The 20,260-nt window shown below is 51.6% G+C and overlaps 1 protein-coding gene across 1 annotated transcript; it reads right to left on the bottom strand.

Annotated features, from left to right (window-relative positions):
- Window positions 1–3,728: 3,728 nt before the first annotated feature.
- LTO1 (LTO1 maturation factor of ABCE1) lies at window positions 3,729–10,982 on the bottom strand. The gene is made up of 5 exons (XM_004459346.5): window positions 10,807–10,982; window positions 9,367–9,472; window positions 8,056–8,126; window positions 4,123–4,240; window positions 3,729–3,882 (listed from the first exon to the last, which is right to left on the bottom strand). The coding sequence occupies exons 1-5, from the start codon at window positions 10,854–10,856 to the stop codon at window positions 3,814–3,816; spliced, it is 414 nt and encodes a 137-aa protein (XP_004459403.1). The 5' UTR covers window positions 10,857–10,982; the 3' UTR covers window positions 3,729–3,813.
- Window positions 10,983–20,260: the final 9,278 nt, after the last annotated feature.

Raw genomic sequence — 20,260 nt, 5'->3', positions numbered from 1 at the left:
TAATCCGCTCCCACAGCCCCTGCCCCCTGGGACCCCCAGGCCTGCAGCACGGGGGGCCTCCTGTATGGTAGACAGACACCCTATCCATTGGGCCGAGTCCACTTCCCTATTGCAGGTTTTGAAGCCAAATGGCTTCTGTGCAGCTACTCAATCCACAAAGTGGCCACAATGTGTAAAGGAACGAGTGTGACTCTGTGCCAATAAAACTTTATTTAGAGAAACAAGCGTGGGCCAGATCTGGCTGCCCCCTGTTTAGAGGAGTAAACAGAGACCCAGAGAGAAGAGGTAACTGAGCCAGGATCCCACTGCCAGGAACTGCCTGAGCCAGCACGGGAGGCCAGGGTGGGGCCTCCCAAGCCTGCACTCCTGCTGTTCGGCTCCACCACCTCCCAGAGAAGAAAGGGCACGAGGTCTTCAAGAATGAGCTGGGAACAGGAAATGCACCAAGTCTGAGCCCAGAGGTGCCCGAAGGCCACCGCCCAATCTCAATTCCTCCTAATGAGGACGGGCCTTGGTTTTCTCCTGGTGTTGACAGCACCTGGATTTTGCTCTGGGGGAACCATCCTTCCCAACTCTGGCTTGGGACACAGGCCCTGATTAACTCGAACCAGACAACATGTCCCAAGCCCCTGGCGAGAGTGGCAGGTTCAAGGACGGGGTGAAATCTAACCAGGGCCAACGAGGCTCGAGGACGTGTTTGCTGGAGCTTCTGGAAGGGAGCGCGCTCCCCTCTTCCCGAGGCGCCTGGGCAGTGGAGCCTGAGCGGGGGACTGGCCAGCCCACCTGCTGCCCTGGGAGAGCAGGGGAGAGACGGGGGGCTCAGAACAAGCTGCTGGACCCAGCCTGTCCTGAAGTCTGCTGTCAGCTACCCCAAGAGCCAATCGTGGCCCTTCTTGTTTGAGTTTGCTGGAGGTTTGCAGATGCTCCTTTTCAAAGGCTCTTGGCTGCTGGAGCCCGCGGGCGTCCTGAGATTGAACACGCATTACCGAGCTAAACAGTGGGGGCTGCCAGCAAAGCCCACGTCTAGGGCTTGCTCAGTGAGGAGCCCTCGGGGTCAGCCAGTGACCCATCTGCGTGGCACCACTGCCCGGCGGGGGGGCAGATGGAGCCCCTGGCCCGCCCTGCTCCACCGCAGTCAGGAGCAGCGCAGCCGTGGACTTGGGAGAGGCTGCCTGGCCACACCCATCTCCCCAGACCTGAGATGGGAGGGTGACAGCGCCCGCCGGGAGGGGCACCCAGGCAACGGCCCTTTTCCCGCCTTGGCCGGCAGAGCCAGCCCCAGGCCCCCAGAAGGCAGCAGCTTGTTGGGGAGGGGGCTGCCCAGGCCTCGACTCAGCAGCCTCCTCCCACAGTGCCCGTGCCTTGCCCCCCACCTCAGCAGCAGCCAGATCGGGGGAGCGGAGCAAACCCCGCGGGGAAGCCTCCTGCCCGGTGCGCATGGGGTCCGGGGCGGGGGCCCAGTACCCTTTCTGCAGGGAAGGGGCCTGCCCGTGCTCTTGAAGCGCACGCCCTGCTTCAGGGGCACACCCGCTGCAAACAGCAGGTGTTCAATAAATCCTGCCAAAGGGCGGCTGCAGTGCCCTTCGCCAGCCCCTGGTTCGACAGGTTCCCCCGGCGGGCAGAAACCGGCCGGAACCAGGACCGCCTCTCCCCTCAGCATCAGCTGAGGCCGCAACCTGGCACCTGTGCCCATCGCCCAGCGTGCCTGGAAACGAACGGGGACCCGAGGGCAGCCTGGCAATGCCAGGGGAGAAAGAGAGCTCTGGAAGTTTCTGAGCCAGGAGTTGACTTTTGCTCTTGGGAAACGGATGAGACGGGCCCAGATGAGCCTCCTCGCTGTGGCGGAGGCAGGCCCCGCCCCTCTTGAGCGCTGGAATGGGTTCCTCGCCTGTAGACAAACCTTTGTGCACGGCGCCCAGCTTTCCTCCTCAGTCATCACAGCTCCAGGCCTTGTCCCGAGTCACAAACCAGCTCGTCGCGTCGTTCATTCGTGACCAGGGTAACTGGGGTGGGGGTGCCCTCAGGAGGGGCACAAGACCAGCGGACCACATGCACGAGGTTCAGTGTCGGCCAGGAGTGGGGTGCAGTGGCCGCGGGCCACGCTGCCCTCAGTGGCTGGGGCCAGGCCAGCAGGAAGCCTCCTCTAACAGCAAGGGGCCCGGCACCTTGCCAGGAGCCACGTGGGCAGAAACGTGCCAGAGTGGGGGTGGGGGCCAGGACACGTCCCTTCCTCTCGACATGCTGGAGTGAGGAGAGCAGTGGTCGGACGTGGCATCCTGGTAAGAGTCCCAGGCTTCTGCTATAAAATGTGATTTATTTTGTTCTCCAGTTACAAAAATAAGACATCCTCATTGCAGAGAACTTAGAAAACAGAAGCCTACCAAGACACACAAGAGCAACGCCCTGTGCATCCACCGTGATGCTGGAGCCCCGCACTCACCAGCCACTCAGCAGGGAGTCGCAACTGAAGGCGGCATGCCAGGCCCTGGGGCTGAGGGGGGCACACCCACCCAGAGGGGTCGGGAGGATACGCCCGAGGCCTGTCCTTCAAAACGTGTAAGCGTCTGCGCTCCTCTTCTCCGGCACACCTGGAAGTCCACTGAAGGCGACAGAAGAAAACGCCGGTGGTTCCGACCTTGGCAGTGATTCTCAGCCGCTCAGCTCACAGCCGGTTCTAGGGCCCGAGGGGGAGCGTCCCAACCCACAGGCACCCCCATGACATGCTGGGAGGACTTCAAAACATCAGCCAGTGTGGAGCCCAGGCGATCCCCTGGTCCCGTCGCTCACGGCTTCCAGACCTGCCCTCCGAGCAGGGGCGGCCAGGACTCGCCCGTCTCCCTGGGCACGCCCTCAGGAGGGGCGCATGTGTGCGACCCCGGAGCTCCCCGAGGACCGGATGAGCCCCCTGTGCATCTGGCCTCATGTCTAAGAGCCGTAACCCAAACACCAGGCCCCGAAAGCTTCTGCATACCTAACAGTGGCCTAGCGTCGAGCCTGTTTCAGAGTATTTTCCCTTTAACTGCTTTTTAAAAACTATTTTATTGAGACAGATCCACACACCATGCGGTCAGCCTCAAGAGTTCATTCAGTGGCATCTGGTGTAATGCTGCAAAACCCACCCGGAGGACTGGAAGGCTGCCCCGGGACCGGCCGCCCGCGTCCTCTATAAACCAGCCCCAGCTCTGCATACACCGACCTGTACGTTTCCAGAGGTGGTGGCACATCGGGGTAGCTAGACAAGGGGGCGTGGGGACCACAGACGCCAGCTCGGCAGCTGGGCCCTCAGGCCAGTCGATGCCTGGGTCAGCTTCTCATCTTCAGGACAGAAACAGTCCACGGCTATTGCTACTGAAGGGATGGAATCAGGCCTGGGGAGCACACAGCGCCTGGCTCAGAGGGAGGTGCAGCCCGAGTCCCAGCAGCCCTCCCGACTTCCCGGGGGCTCACTCCATCGCTCTCATTTCTGAAAACACTGACCCCGAGTGCTAAGCCCAGCCTGGGTGGCAGTCCTTCCCAGACCCTTGCCCGTCTAGAACCAGCCAGGCCTGCCCTGCTGGAAGGGCCAGCAAGGCAACAGCGTGGACCAGCAGTGCAGACACGGCCAGGAAATGAGCGGCTTGTGTCAAGAGGCCCCGAGGGGACGGGGCAACACAGGCCGAGAACCTCATGGAAGGAAGCCCCTTCCTGGGCCCAGCGGGAGCCCCCCTGCAGAACCACGGATGCCCCCGCACTGCTTTGCCTTTAATCACATTTTTTAACACCTAAGCATATGGCTCAGTTCCTCGATGTTGTGTCTTTGTTCATCCGTCATCCTCAAAATGTAAGTCCAGAACCTTCCGTGCTCATTTTAAAGTCCGGCTGAACGTTGAGTAATGAACAAAGCTGAAAAACACAAAGGAGGAAAAAGAAGACGATATTTTAAAATCTTGCGTACTTCTACTCACAAATTGGCACATAACCTAGCGGCAGCGCTTCTGGTCTCCTGTGCTAACCCCACCCACGGGGCACAAGCCTTACTCGTGCCTAGACGCTGACGCGGTGCCCGCAGCTGGAGGGACCTGAGGACAGCAACCCCAAGGGAGCGGCAGCTCTGCCTCGGGGGGCACAAACCAGCACGCCCACCTGCTTAAATTTCCCTCGGATTCGGTCTAAGTCTTCGAGCAGCTTGTGGTAAGTAGGATCGCCGTAAGGGAATTTCTCAAGCATCCCAATCAAGGATTCCAAGGCCTTCATCTTCCTGCTGGAAGCACAGGAACAAAGACGTTAGTCCTCCGCACACGGCGGGCCCCGCCTGTGCAACACCCACGCCGACCGCGTTAACAGCCACGGGTGCCGTGGTTCCTAAGCCAGTGATTCGCTGTGCTCACTGCGCCGAGAAGTGCTTATCCACTGAGCAACGTGCGCTTGTCCACAGCCAGCCCCAGCATCGAAGGTGGCCCTAGTGCAGGCAGGCTCCATCCACAGCCCCGGGGCTGGGCGCCTGCGGCCTCCCAGGACGAGCACGGCAGCCACCAGCTCTCAGGCCCCTGATGTGGAAACTGAAGGAGGCAGCGGGAGCGGGGCTGGGGCAGGAGCAAGCCAGCTCTGGATCTGGGGGTTTGCCAGGACTACACTCCCTGCTCACAGCCTTTGGGAGTTTAGCTACAAACCAGGAAGCCCCCTTCCTCCAAAGGGCAGGAGCCAGCCCGCAGAGTGTGACTCGGTTCCACTGCCAGGGGAGACCGAGTGCTGTGCCGGGAGAGGCAGCGCCGTTCTGCAGGATGAGCCCGTGCCAGGAGCCGGGCCCCTTGCACGAGGCCGCTGGCGAGGCCCCCAGCTACCTACCTCCTCTGAGCCTCAGTGTGCTCATCTGTAAAATGGGGAGAGTAACAGCTGCCTCCCAGGACTGCAGAGGATCAGGGCGGCTCAGGAAAGCCTGGAGCCAGTACAGGCAGGTGCCGGCTTCCACCCTGCCCGGCAGACGGGGGGGGGGGGGGCCTCATCAGTCTGGGCGGGGCGGGGCTCTTTCTAGTGACACACGGGCGGTCCTGCTGAGCTCCCCTCCCTCCAACCACACCTGCCCACCCAGGAGACGGGAGCGCTCCAGGTGTCTGATGAATGGAATTCTTCTTCTTTTAGTGGGAGAAGTTGTGGGTTTACAGAAAAATGATTTGCAAGTAATAGTTGCCATGTGCTACTCTTATTATTAGAATGCTGCATTAGTGTGGTATGGATATTGGGGCTTTTCCCTTTTTTTGAGGAGTTGTGAGTTAATGAAATGACCATGCACATCATACCGGATTCCCATTCATCTCCCCACCACCACCTCAAATGTCATGACACGTTTGTTACAAACGATGTCACGATATTACTGCTATCTATAGTCCGTACCTTATATTTGGTGTATTTTTCCCACAAACCATCCTGTTACTAACATGTGAGGATATTTGTTACAGTGCACGAGAGAACATTCTCATGTTTGTACCGTTAACCACAGTCCAGCATTCACCAAGGGACTCCCGTGTTCTAAGGCCCCCTGCCTTGTAGTCCATCCAGAGAGCACACTCGGTTTCATCACGGAGTTGTGCTGTCGTTGTCTCAGTCCATTTCAGAACGTTTTCTTTACTCTAAAAGGAAAACCCCCACACCCCTGGAAGCCCCCGTCACTGGCCCTCAGCACAGGGCTGGCACCTTCTTGCCGCTGCTGTAAGAACACCACATTATCACTGTTCACCATAGTCTATACGTTACATAGTTCTGTTTTTCCAGTTTATCTCCATATTCTTAACGCCCTGTAATAGAAGAACACTTGTATCGGCACAGTCAGCCATGGTCATCCTCTACCATGAAAATCATTATGTTTTATGCCCCTAGGTTATCTTCGAGCTGTCTTCAACTGACAGGTTCATGGGCATTTTACAGGACTTATCCCTAGAGTGAGTCAATAGTCATTCAAATCAAGCAAGACCTTCCAAGTACAAACTAGCAGTTGGTATTCTAGGCACTCAGACCCATAAGGTCTGCCAGGGCAGAGCAGTGCACCAGGACGATGACAGCTACGGCACCAAGGACACACAAGACGGTGAGCGGTCAGACGAGGTCCCTGATGCGTCCAAGCACTGGGCTCCGGGGAGAGCGGTGGCACATGCCACCCTGCGGGACACGGCTATAGCCTGCATGACCTGAAGAACCTCACTAGTTTCAATTTAGCAAGAGCAGCTCACTCCTCTCCTGCTCACCTCCGACGTCCCTCCAAACACACCCGGCCGGCCCCACCAGCACACTGAGCACAGGCCACGGGCCATGAAGACCTCTCCGTGGCTGGGACAAGAGCGAGGCCGCCAGACCCCAGAGTTGGCCCTGCGCCGAGGCTGGGCTCCCTGGGTTTTACCAGGCTTCTGAGAAAGGGACACAGCAGCGCCTCATGGAGTTTATCAAGAAGCTCCAGCTCTCGATTTAAAGCACCATCCTTTAGTCTGGCCTGTTGCTCTCCAGGGTTTCTTTGGTGTTAAAATGCCCATTATTTTACTAAATGGTAACACAGAAGGCAGGGGTTTTTACTTTTAACATCCTCACTTGAAAAATAAAAAAGCAGAAGATTCTCTCTCAGTCTTACACCACTTTTGAAAAAATGGCACCGACTTAAAACTCTTGTGAGCCATTGCTCCATGAAAAAGGCGCTCAAGCTGCGGTCCAAAGTGGGTGGGGTGGGGGAACGGGGTAGCGTGGGGGAACGGGGTGGGTCCGGCAGGACCTCGACCATCTCCCGTTCCTCCTGGATCTGCTAGACAGACGGGCCCACGGCTTCACACGGTCTGAAGGGCCCTGCTCTGGGGCATGGGTTAGCCGGGTTCTGGGTGCAAGGCTGTTCACACACAAAGGGAATACTTCTCTGCAGGTCGGCAGGCTTTGCAGCGGGAGGAGGAGGGGAGAAACTGCACCTTCTCCTCCTCTGGTGGACAGGGACGGGCACCAGCTCAGCTCTGACTGCCACCCAGTGGCGGCACAGGCTTCTCACCACTGTCCCACTATCCCAGCCGGCTCTCAAGCTGCCCTGCCCTGCCCTCTGAGTATGCAGGGAAACCCTCCAAAGTGCCCCTCTGCTAACATCAAGGTAAGGTCAAATCTGAAGCGCCCAGGCAGGTGGAGAGGACCAGTGGCATGGACAAGCCAGAAGGGCCGACGACCTCAGAAGCACCCACGCTCTGCTGCAAAAGCACCCTCGGTCCTGTCTCCAAAGGTAGGTGCAGACCACGTCCCAGAAATTCATAATACCCAAAGAAAACGGGGAGCCACGTGGCCAGGGAAATGCCCCCTTCCCTGCTGTTAGCTGCAGCGCCTCGTGCCCACCCCCCCATAGGCAAAGCCACCGGGCGGCAGAATTATGGGACGCGGCACTCTGAGAGGGTGGCACTAGCTCCCACGGGCAGCGGAGTGGCCAGGACACAGGAACCTTTTATTTGAAGGCCTTCACTTCCAGTTTAAGAAGGAAGGAGGATGCTACAGGGACACAAGGGCCTAATAGGGCATGCTCAGGGAGAAAAGTACAAGAAGGCTAAAAGAGGAACACTGCAAAGAGTAACGGCTAACGGTTACTTAGTGCTCGCAAGTCCAAGGTATTTATTAAATGCACTATCTCATTAACAGACTTAGTTGACTTTCATTTAAATAACTGGTGACAAGGGAGTTGGTGTTTCTGAACCTCAGTCATGCCAAGTTTATTGTCATCTGTTTATCATCAATTTAAAAGACAAGCAAGAGAATATCAACCATTTTAACATTATTTTATTAACAGCGTATCTAAAGTCACTTGGGCACTAAAGCCTCCAGGGAGAAGCTGGGGAACCCGAGAACTTGAGAAGTAGTAACTGCTCACTGAGTGCCTGAAGTCTACCCAGCACTTTCTATTTCCTTTAAGTCTCTTAACTGCATTCAAGCTTGGCAATATTGTCACATCTCCATTTTACAGATGAGGAAACTGAGGTTTAGCCAAATTAATGACGCAAGGTCCCAGTAAGCTGCACACCCAGAACCCCTGGTCCAGATACTGAAAAAGAAAGAAGTCTCCAACTCTACCTGTCCTTCTCAGTGGCACAGCTGCAGAGGAGACATTTCCACGCAAAAGCAAAGCCTTGATAGCACCCAATCTGCAAAGTGAAAAAATAGTTAAGAGTGAAATCAACAAGCAGCTAGCTGCACGACAGCTATTTACCAAGCTCCCAAAACAAAAGGTGGGGACGGAGGGCAGAGATACTTCTTGTTCTGGAAGCACCTGCTGAGCATCAGGCAGTAGAAGTTAGGAGGTGAAGTCATCAGTGGGGTCGCCAGGCTTGGAGATGGGGCCCGTGAGCGTCGCCTACTTGTATAGTTCCCTGCCACCCCACATCAAGATGGTTTTGTGTAACCAAGAAGATATGGAGGAAGGGATGGTGTGACTGCCAAGGCTAGATCGTAGAAGGCACAGTCACTTCTGCCTTGCCTCTCAGAGCTCTGAAGGGGAAGCCGGCTATGTCGCAGGGGCACTCCAGCAGGCCTCTGGAGCCATCCCCGTGGGAACTGAGGGCTCCTGTCCAGTAGGCACCCTCACGAGACCCTAAGCCAGAAACACTCTGCTCAGTCGCTCTGGATCCCTGACCTCAGAAACTGTGAGATAATAAGTCTGTTGTTTGAAGCCCACCGATTCTGTGGTGGTTTGTTTCACAGCAATAGATATGTAACAGTCATGACTGCCTTAGACTTGACCAGTTACAACTAATAACCGTAAGCGACGGCCCACCTAGGACAAAGGGCAGAGCACCAGAAAAGGTGTCGATTTTAGGGAATTGCAATGTAAACACAAATGGAGTATTTACACACAACACAGGGCACTTGTTCTTTGGGTGAGGATTCAGCTGGCTTAAGGCACAGGACAGCATCATGACACTCCAATGTACTGGAAGGTTCCCAAAGGCTTGTTTTACCAGTCTTCAGCCTGGAGGATTTCATTACATCTACGCAACAATATGCTTGGTCAGGTCTGTACTAACATCCTATCTAGTGTATTAACTCCTACACAAAGGCCTTGCAGTTTTAGGCGCAATCATACTGGACATCGCAGTAAAGTCTGAATGGTAAAATGAAGCAGATTAATTTAAAGATGAGGTTTTTTGTTATTTTTTTTAGGTACTGGGGCCGGGGATTGAACCCAGGACCTCATAAATGCGCAGCTTGCACTTAACCACTGAGCCACATCAGCTCCCCTGAGTTGGTTTTTTCATTTGTTTGCTTGTTGTTTATTTTGTTTGTTTGTTTCTAGAAGGCACCAGGAACCAAACCTAGGATCTCCATGTGGGAAGCAGGCACTCAACCACTCGAGCCACACCCCTTCCCAATCGGATCCTGCCTTACCTCAGATCCAATCTTGGCTCCATGTAATGTGCCATATTGTCTTCCTTCAATTATACCCAAACTACTGCCTTCTTCATAGCCTTCTTGATAGCCTTCCCCATGAAATCTATGACAGAGACGAAGTATATTCAACTCAACAGGAGAGAGCACTTTTTATGGAAACCCTTTTCTCTCTTATATTATCTAGAGCCATGACAACAAAGCCAAGTATAATAGAAAGAACAGAGAATTCAAGAAGCAGAAGACAGGAGTTCAATTCCCAGATCTACCACTTACTAAGTCTCTCCTCTGGCAAGTCACTGCACCTTTTAATACCCAATTCTCCTTTACTACAATGAGAAGTATGGGTTAAATCAGTGATTTCCAAACCTGGAGGAGTACCAGAACAGGGAAATTTTAAAGATACACATTCAAGTGCCTTGCCTTCTGAAGTAAGGCCCCTGAATCTACTTTTCAACCTCCTGGGTAATTCGGTATGCAACCAGGTTTGGGAAAACTGGGTCTGTAAGTAATATTAAAGCAATCAAATGCTCCAAAAAATTCTGCAGTACATATAGGACTTTGCATTAGAGAAAGGTCATCATCAGATCACCGTAAAACAAAGGATGACTGCAGTACACTGAGTCTGATAAATGCACTGACTTTGAGAGCTCAACAGCGAAATGGCGCTGCTTTAACCTGCAGTCAGCAAAGAAGGAAGTTTTTTGGAACATCCCCGTTTATCTGCTCAGTGACCCTGGGGAGTAGCCCTGCCTCCCCATCTCTAAGAAAGGGGAGTTAATGGGATCTGCCTCAAAAGCAGGGCTAACAGACAATTGGGGTAGAACACTTAGCTCAGTATGGGATTTATAATAAGTGTTCAATAAATGTCAGCGACTTATTGTTTACATCAGTCGCTTTCTTAACTGACATTTACTGATCAGCTCCTGTGGGCGGGGCACTGGAAGACAGCCACAAAGCAACTCACAGCTCCCTCCTTTCACTGCCCTAAACGCTCCCCAGGGCTCTGGAGGAAAAGGGATGACGCCTGACACATTTATCGGCATGTCCGTGAATACGGCCGTATGTCCCACGATTAAGAGACAAGGAAAAACGGCAGCTCCCAGATGGCAAGGGTCTGTCCCATCCGAGGACGGGGCGTCCCTGGAGGAAGAGAGTCATCAGGGCGAGCAGATGCTTGGCACCGCCCCTGAGCCGGGAGGCGGGCCTGGCTGCTGCAGCTGGGCACGTGGCGCCCGCCAGTGCGGGCCAGGGGCCGGCCGGGTGGGCGTGGAGCAAAGAAGAATCAATAGCATCTCAGCCCCACACATGTGCACTGCTTTCAGAGCTCTCCCGCCACCCGCGGGACGCCAGGCGGGAGCGGTCGCCCCACCCCGCCGCCCGCACTCGGCCAGCTGAGAGGCGACAGGGCCGGGCGGGGGGAGCGGGGCCACCACCCACCTCTCGTCCGCCATCACGATGGCGTCGAACATGTCCTGGCTCCCAGCCATGGCCGCAGCCCAGCTCCCCCCTGCCGCTCGGGCTGGGCGGGTCCGCGCTGCAGTTGCCAAGACTCGAGATTCGGGCCCAGACGCCCAGCTCCGGAGGCGGGGAAGCCAACTTCCGGGGGCGGCCGCGCGGGGCGGGCCGGGTAAGGACGGCGGGCGGGAGGGCCCAAGAGGGGCCGGCGCGGGGCCGCGCGCAGGCGCAGTGGCGGCGGTGGGCGGGCCGGGGCTTGGGCGCTGGCCCGCCCGGGCCCCTTCGCCTCCCCCCGGGCTGCGGCGGAGGGTGGGCGGGTCCCGGGGCGTCGTCTGCGCCGCGAGCGCGCGGAGACCCGCAGGCCCGGGTCCCCATCTTTCGAACACCAGGCAGATGGAACCGAATGGCCGAGAGTGACTCGGAAAGCGCCACGGAGGAAATTGGGAAAGTGCGGGGACCGCTCCTCGGCCCGCGCTGGGCTGTCCCCGTGGGATGCGGGGGCCGAGGGGGCTCGAGGAACAGCCGTTCCCTGCCTGGGGGCCCGGGGAGGGGCGCGTCCCGGCCCCGCGGGACTCGGAAACCCACGGGAGGCGCGAGCAGAGCACGGTGGCCCCGAGGCAAGGGCCAGCGGCTCGGAGTTAGCTGTCCGAGTCCGGGATGAAGTGCCCGGGATCCGAATCCCGTTAAAGGACGGCCCAGCAGGACGAGGGGCTTTTCTTCCTGCAGGCAAAGGCCGAACCGACATTCGGAAATCGGAAACATAAGCAAGGGAAAGGGAAAACAATCGCGTCATCTTAATATTCGCTGAAAAAATGCAAACACGTCTAGGCATCCGTTCTTGAAAATTTTAAAAAGAATAAAAATGTGTGGGGTCTTTTTGTGGTTTTTTTTTCTTTATTAGCCAAGTTTTGGGTTTACAGAAAAATCATGCATAAAATACAGGATCCCTGTACATAACCCCACCACCAAAACTTGCATCAGTGTGGAATATTTGTTAAAATTGGTGATAGCACATTTTTATAATTGTACTAGTAATTTAGGGTTCACTGTTGTGTACAGTGGTTCCATGGATTTTTAAAAAAAATTTGTATTCTTTTGCTGTATGTATAATCTAACGTTTTGCCTTTTAATCATATTCAGATATATGTTAATTGCACTCACAGTGTTGTGTACCCACATCACCATACATTACCAAAACATTTTCCATCATTCCAAATAGGAGTCTTGTACGTTTTAAACCTTAACTTCCCATTCCCTATCACACCACTCCACCCCTTGGTAACCTACATTGTATATTCTGACTCTGAGTTTGCTCACCCTAATCTTTTGCAATCAGTGGGATCATATAATATTTGTCATTTTGTGTCTGACTGATTTCACTCCACATGATGTCTTCCAGGTTCATCCATGTTGTCACATGTATCAGGACTTCACCTCTGTTTATTGTTTTTTACAGCTGAACACATTGTATAGTATATACCACATTTTATTTATCCATTCATCTGTAGATGGACACTTGGGTTGCTTCCGTCTTGTGGCAATTGAGAATAATGTTGCTACGGACATCAGTGTGCAAATACCTGTTTGAACACCCACTCTCAATTCTTCTGGACATATACCCTGTAGCTGGATTGCCAGGTCCTATGGTAGTTAAGTACTTAGCTTTCTGAGGAACGGTGAAACTGTTCTGCACAGCAGCTGCACCTTCTTACATTGCCACCAACAATGAATGAGGTTTCTGTTCCTGCCATCCTCTTCAACACTTACTTTCCTTTTTTAAATAGCCGCCATCCTAATGGGCGTGAAATTGTAGTTCATTGTGGTTTTAATTTCTATTTCTGTGATGGCTAATGATGTTAAGCATCTTTTCATGTGCTCTATGGCAATTTGTTGATCTTTGGAGAGATATCTGTTCAGCTCTGTTGCCCATTTTTTAAATTGAGTTGTTAGTAATTTTGTTGTTAAGTTGAACGATTTCTTTTTATGTTCTGGATATTCATCTTTTATCAGATACGTGGTTTCCAAATATTTTCTCACATTGTGTAGGTTGTTTTACTTTCATAATTGTTTTTTAAGTACAAGCAAAATAATTCATGAGTGGAGTCAAGAATCAAATAGAAGAGCAGAGTTTGTAATTAAGAACAGTGGGGAAGCAGATGTGCTCAAGCGATTGAGCTCCTGCCTACCACACAGGAACTCCAGGGTTTGGTTCCCGGAAGATGAGCACACAATGAACAGACTCAGCAGTGCAAACAACGAGGGGGTGAGGAGAAATGAATAAAATAAATCTTAAAAACAAAACAAAACAGTAGACCCTGCCCCCAAGGCTTTTCAACCCCACTGTTGTCCCTGAGACATCTTTTATTTTTTTAAAAAAACAGCCCTCTCTACCTAGAGGAACAACAAATCTTAGCGTGTATTTCCATCTTTCTCTTCCATTTCTCAGCTAGCTCTGCTCCATCCCCCATTTCCCAAATAAATTATCTTTACTGGCCTAACTGAAAAACAAAAAGACAGGATCTGGTTTTAGTTCTCCCATTTGTCATTTCCATGAGAAATAATTTCTGGACATGATTGTTAGAAATGATTTGAAACTATCAGCTACAACAGAACATAAAAGTGAAACACTAGAAGCAATCCCATTAAAATCAGAACTAAAACGAGTATAGAGTTGAACAAGTAGCTAAAATCATTAGAAAGAGAAAAAAAGTTCCTTGCTTTCTGTAAGTGATAGCCTGGGCAGGGATGGTGATGATGATATCTGCTTTCTGATAGTCGTAATAAACTTCTTAAAAATAACAAGATTTGAACAGGAACTAAATGAAGGAAAGCACAGATATACCACGATCCTGTGTCAAATGCAATACGGATCAAAATTCCATGGGACCTTGGGGAAATGTTTTAAAAGTCTAAGTTCCATCTGGACGAATAAATTGATCAGAATAATTGAGAAGTTTTTTAAAAAGAGTAATATAGATCATTTGCCACCACAGATATGAAAAGATACAGCCCCTGTAAAAATATTGTGGAATGTTGGTTTCAGAATAGAGCAATGAGATAGAATAGAGAATAGCCCAGAAGTGAACTCAAGTAAATGAAAATCCTTCTCACATGATAAAAGATTTACTAATCAATGGGGAAAGAAGATATTAATCAATGGCTATAGTGGAAAAATTGGCTGATTGAAAAAAATCAAATTCCACGTATATCACACATTCATCAAAATAATTCCAGCTAAATTAAAAGTTAACTGTAAAGAAAAAAGTAAATGAACTTTTAAAAATCTGGGTGAAACATTTAGGTGAGCACAGAACTGGTCTTTTAACACATGAAAAGCAATGAAGGAAATCACAAAGGGGAAAACCATGCGTTTTACCATGTGAAAATGTAAACTTGCGCATGGCAAAAGTGGAAATAAGCAAAATTAAAAACCAAAGAACAATCTCGGAAAATACTTATCATATTATATCTTAAGGGATAATGTTTCTGATTTATAAAGAATTTATTAAAATGGGTAAGAAATGAATGCATCCAAACAGTGGGTGAAATGAGCCAAAGATTTGAGTACATAATTTGTAGAAAAGAATGACAGCTGCCAAGGAAAGAAAAGGAGGGCCTAAATAGTAATCAAAGGAATGTCAGCTGAAAGCACAAGGAGATACATTTTCTTCTCTTTTGCCTGTAAAATAGAAAACAATTTTTTGCCTTCTATAAATTTTTAAAATTAAAAGCTACTTCTCATTGTCCAGGGATGCATAATTAAAACTACCTTTTGCTCAGGCCACTCAGAAAGATAAAATGACTTTATAAATGTATTTAACCTTTGACGTAGTGATTTCACTGCTAGGAATTCATCTCAAGAAATGACCAGAGAGTATGTTTAGTGTTGCGCTATTTGTAAAAGTTTCAGAGAGAAAGCAGCTCAAGTTAGCAAAATGGTAGAGCAAATTAGCCTCCACCCCCGGATAGAATACAGAGTACTCTGAGCAACCACTAAAAATAAAATTTGAAAAAAAAAACCAATGTCACCAAAAGTGCCCGTGATGTTTAAGGAAAAAGAAAACCTCCACATACGGCCTGCTACCTATGACAGTAAACAATTGTGCGTTTTCGAAGATTGACCGTAAGTCTACCCTAATGTTAGAGGTGACTCCAGCAGGTTCTGGAAGGACATGCAACTTTTTTATTTCCCTCTTTTATATTTTTTCTGAGTAGTCCATGTTTCCGTCATGAACATGAGTTACTTTTATAAACGCACATACACAAACATGATAAAATATCTTTTTAGATGGAAGATGAGATTAGATAAACTTTATGTTATTTCATTCTTAAAATGTCTTAATTTTTAGTTGTTTTTTTGTGTCATCGGCAAATAAAATCGTAAAATATTTGAAACATAGGAAAAAAGGAGAAAGCAAGCAAACAAAAAATCCATTCTCCCACCACCCCGGCCACCAATTATTTTTTGCCAATTTTGTCCCTTTTTTTCCTTGGAGTTTTACATTTTAAAAAGTCAATATACGTACAATTTTATATTCTTTCTCCTGCCTTCTTAACAGTACATTACAAACATTTCCCAACAAGACAGCTGTTTTCTTATTATTACATATTTAAAATACATTTTGTGAGCATAAACTTTATCAACTAAAGGAAAATTAAATAGACCACCTCTTTTGGCGTAAGAAAACAGATGTGTGGCCAGGAAAATAAAAGACCAGTTTCAGGATGAAACCCACAGATATAAAGACGTGAATAGAAGAGTATGTAGTCAGTTTCAAACTTTAAAAAGTTTGCAAAGCAATGCTACAAAAATCAACACTATTGACTCAAACTACTAATTTAAAAATAAAGCTTTGAAGAGATTTTTACCTCATTTGTTCTTTGGTTTTGTTCCTAAAATACTTTTTTCAACAAAGACTCTTTTAACATAAGGGGTAAGAGTCTGATTATGTGCTCTTGGATTTTTAATTTTGTATATTATTCACATATTGCTTTATTTTCAAATAAAGACCAGACTTTACAAATAGGGCCCTCAAAAGTTGAACAAGGCAGAGTTTTAAAGTGCAAATATTATTTATTTCCAAATTCGTAAATAAGATTCAAATTTAGTTTCTGTTTTAGCAACTGAGCACATAAGACATGGGTAGGAAAACTCTGAATGAATATCTCTCTTTTTGTGGCTTGTATATACATTACAAACGGAAATTTCCCACTCAGCTCACTGGAATAAAATAAACGATAATTTTGTATAAGAGCAGAGAAAACTATCTGAAGAATTTTTTTAAAAAGTTTTCTAAGCTTCACTTTTCAATTTCTCCAAAAACTGGGTTGATTGAATTGACTCCAGTGGTTGCAAAAACTCTATTACTAAATATTTTAATTTACAGCAAAAGGTATAAAGAATGATATAATGAACTCCCAAGAATTCCCTACATTAAGAAAGAAAATATTTTTTAAAAAATAGGAAGCTCCACATATTCTTCTTGTTCAAGTTCAGAGAAAACCAGGTCACTCAAGTGAAAACACAAATTTTAATATTAAAAGTGTTCGCTAATAGGCATTGGAATTTTTTTAAAAAGGTATCTCTGCAGCAAAATCCTAGGCAACCTCTAAACAGAAGCAAACAAAACCTGATAATATAGATTCAGAATTGTTAACCCGGTAACACGTACATTTTACTAGGACAAAAAAAGTAAGCTAGAAACAAAATGTATTATTTATTCCTATTTTCTAAAGACGCCCCTACAAGCCTATCAACATGTTTTTATGTATGTAGAAACAAATGATCTATAAGGATGGGATCCCAAGTGTTAGCAGTCATCCTGGTGGGTGGGATTATGGGTGGTCTTTATTTCACCCTTTACAATTTTCTGTATCTTGGGGTTTGTTTTTTAGGCATGAAGCAGCTATGCCTTTCAAAATCAGAGAAATAAAAGAAGCTATTTTCGAATGCTGAAAAACTTGTCATCAAATAACAATTCACTTCAAGACGAAAACAAATCCTTCATCTTTTCTATATTAATTACAAAGAAATGAAAATATGAAAAGATGTGGCAGCAAGGGGACTGGAATTCTGAGAGGAGACTTCTCACCGTATACCGTTTATTAGTCAGGTTAGGCTACGCTGGGCTGCAGTAACAAGGACGTCCTGACATCTCAGTGGCTTACAGACAGGGCAGCTCTCCTCCATCTTATAGGATCAAGGGTCTCCGAGATTGCTCCAGCCAGAAAAGAGAGACCTGGAGGAAGCACACGAACTCCCGACTGCCTTGTCCCAGAAGTGAACGCTTTGCTTCTGCTCCCATCCCATTGCCAAAACCGGTCACACGCCGCCGTCCAAAATTAAAGGGAGGCTGGGAAATGTGGGAGAGCACGTGGCTGTTTGGAGAACTCTGTCTTGGCCACAACACTTGGGTGCTGTCTGAATTTTTTTTTCCTTCTGTATATGGCTTTTCCAATTTAAAAAGAAAGAAAAGAGAGAGATGCGTTGTCATATAGTGATGTAACACTACAGATATATTGTCATCTCTCCCTCAACTGAACAAAACATGACAGATGCGGTCAAAGTGGTGTGGCATAACCACATTCCCGCTAAAAATAATGCAAAGTCGTTTGCTCCAATACTGTGACTTCGAAGCCAATAAAGATTTAAAAGAAAACACAGAAGCTCGAATATGAGCCATTCCAACCTGGGACCTGGCCCAGGGGCAGCGCTCGGGGAGGGCTGTTGAACGAGCCCGAGACCACCGCAGCTGCGCTTGCCCTTGACTCGGAAACCACAGCCCGCGCGCTCACCCAGTGGACAGGGCAACGCGGGAAAGAGATTTCCTTCCGGGACTCAGAGCCGCGGGATCCAAACCAGGCTCGGCCCTTCCCGAAGTCCTCGTCGGGGAAGGGGGGATTCCAAGGGGAAACGGCAAGCCCCTCCCGGCGGGCCTCACCCCCCCCACAAGGCCCAGAGCCGCGCAGGGGGGGCCGGGCCCAGCTCTTGCATCCCTGGCTCAGACCCCTGCCTCGAGTGGAGGTCCCCCGGGGTCTCCGCACGTGGCCCGCGCCCCTCACTTCTCCCTAAGGGCCTCCGCTCGGGGCCTGCAGCGTCTGCCCGCCCTTGGTCGTGGCGCCCCTCCAGCCCCGCCTCCCCCACGCAGCCCACCTGGCCCAGGAGGAGCCCCCTCCTTCCCCACCACTGGGGGCAGAAACCCCCAGCTGGGCCCCTTCCTCTCCCCCAGGGGAGCCGGGCGGGGCCGGCTGTGCCGTTTCCCACCCCTGCTATGAACCCCCCAGCCAGATGCTAACATCTGGAAGGTAGGGCTGAGGCTCCTAAGCCTGGGCCCCTAACCACACCCAGGAGGGGCGAGGCAGAGGAAAGGGTGGGCAGGACCCTCGGCCGCGCCTGCCCTTGCTCGGGCGGCGGGTGGTGCCCGCCCAGGAAAGCAGCCTTTGGGTGCTGAAACTCGCCAAACGAGCTCGTGTCTTAAGGACACCCATGGGATGACCTTCACCGTGCCTCGGTGTCCTTACCCGCGGGTTGGGAGTAGCACCCGTACCGCTGGCGGGACGGGCCCCCAGCTCACAGGAAATAGAAACACCTATGTTAATAACTATAATGCTAAAGTCTATGTTAATAACTATAATGCTAAAGTCTGGGTGCATTTTTTCACGGCAGGTGGCAGGAGGGCCAGAGGGCCTTCTGCCCACACCGTCGGGGTTCCAGGCACATGGCGGGGGACGCTCTTCGCTCTCCTGGGGAGAGCTGGTCTGCAAAGGTGGGCGCCCGGGGGGAGCGCAGCCGTCGGCCATCAGGTCCTGGCGCAGCTGCCGCACTCACCCCCGTCAACCTCCCTCGGAGGCCGGGGTGCCCAGGGGTAAAGGTGCGGCGGTGGGAGGGCCCCGGCGGCCGGGGCGGCAGGGGCTGCAGGTGCGCCCACCGCCCTGGCGGCTTGGGCCTGGCGCGGGGCTCATTTAGCGCACCCACCAGCGGGGGGCGCCGTTGCGCTTCGGGCGGGTTCCGGGCTCAGACCCACCCAGCAGCCAGTCCTCGGGTACCCCCTCCTTGCTGTCCTTCTAGGGGTGACAGCTCTGGCTGTGGAAAATCCTCCAGTACCCCCATTTCCCTGCCCTGGCCACGATGCCCGTAAAGGCAGTTTCCTTAAGTGTCACTTGTCATTTTCAGCAGCGCCTCCAGGATGGAGAGGGTCAGTCTCACCAGAGAGGAGGGAAGGGCAGATGTGACGGCAGGTTCCAGGGTGGGCTCTCCTGGTCGCAGGTGCATCCACCCCCACCCCCCGCCGGTCCAGCTCAGAGCTCTCCAGTTACCCCTGGAGAGAAGGACGCTTCCTCACAGTTACAGGGTGAGCTCCTGCCTTCCTGGGCCCCCCAGGCTCCTCCGACGGGGCTGGCCGGGAGCTGGGAGCAGGCTGCAGCCAGGCCTGCCCCCCTCAACTTCCCCGGGGTCCGTCACTCCGGCCAGGGCCCCCGGGGGCCTCGAGAAGGGACACCCCACCCTAAAGCCCCAGCCTGCCTCCGGTAGGCTCGCCAAGCCGGGGGCTTTCTGCCTGGGCCGTGCCTGGCCCCCTCTCAAGCCCTTCTCAGTCTTTCAGAAAGTACATCGAGTGTCGACAGTCCTGGCGGGCCCAGGGCATTAAAACTGCCCCTCGGTGAGGGCTTTCGCGGGTGCAATTTGGCGGCTTCTGGAAAGACTTTGAAGGTGCCTTCCCATCCCCAAGAACTCGACCCCGTCTGTCCAGCAGCAGAGGGGGGCATGGTGGCCCCCGAAAAGACAGGAGCACGTCCTCCCTCAGCCCCTGCTTTGGAGACAGAGTCTTGGCAGATGTGATTCAACTGAGGATTTGGGGGATGAGGAGATTGTCCTGGGTTATCTGGCTGCGCCCTGAATCCAAAGACCCGTGTCCTCAGAAGAGAGCCTCAGGGGAGAGGTGACAGGCCCAGAGGAGGCCGCCCGCCCTGGGCTGGAGCCGCTGGTAGCTGGGCGAGGAGCCCCTGCAGCTTCCGGGGTGGGTGGGGGCCTGGCCGGCCGCCTGGGTGCTGACTGGTGGCCTCTGGACATTTCTGTTGTTTTAAGCACCCACACACACACACCACAAGTGTGGGGTACTTTGTTGCACCAAACCCTTAGGAAAAGACTTGCTGATGGGTGCATAGGGCCCCCAGAAGGTTTCCACCGCCTCAGCGGGGTGAGGGGCTGCAGATGAGTCGCGAGGAGATGGGGGACAGGCAGCGAGCAAGCCAGGATGCACTCCCTCAGGCGTGATGGGGGGAGCCGCCGCGCAGGTTCGGGGCAAGCCCGTTCTTGGGGGCCCCACAGGCGGGTGGGCAGGGTGGAGGCACGGGAGGAGGGGCTGGGGTGGAAAGGGGTGGAGAGGCGCAGGGTGGGCTGGCGAGAGTGGGAGCGGAGGGCAGGGAGAGGGGCAGCCAC

Source organism: Dasypus novemcinctus, chromosome 10, assembly GCF_030445035.2.
Source record: "Dasypus novemcinctus isolate mDasNov1 chromosome 10, mDasNov1.1.hap2, whole genome shotgun sequence".
Lineage (NCBI taxonomy): Eukaryota > Metazoa > Chordata > Mammalia > Cingulata > Dasypodidae > Dasypus > Dasypus novemcinctus.
This window is presented reverse-complemented; position numbering and strand designations above follow the sequence as displayed.

Coding starts and splice junctions, on each gene's coding strand:
- LTO1 (XM_004459346.5), bottom strand. CDS start 10,856: ATGGCTGGGAGCCAGGACATGTTCGACGCCATCGTGATGGCGGACGAG. Junction 8,127..9,366: donor GAGCCAAGATTGGATCTGAG/GTAAGGCAGGAT, acceptor TTCACTTTGCAG/ATTGGGTGCTATCAAGGCTT. Junction 3,883..4,122: donor TCCGAGGGAAATTTAAGCAG/GTGGGCGTGCTG, acceptor TGTGTTTTTCAG/CTTTGTTCATTACTCAACGT.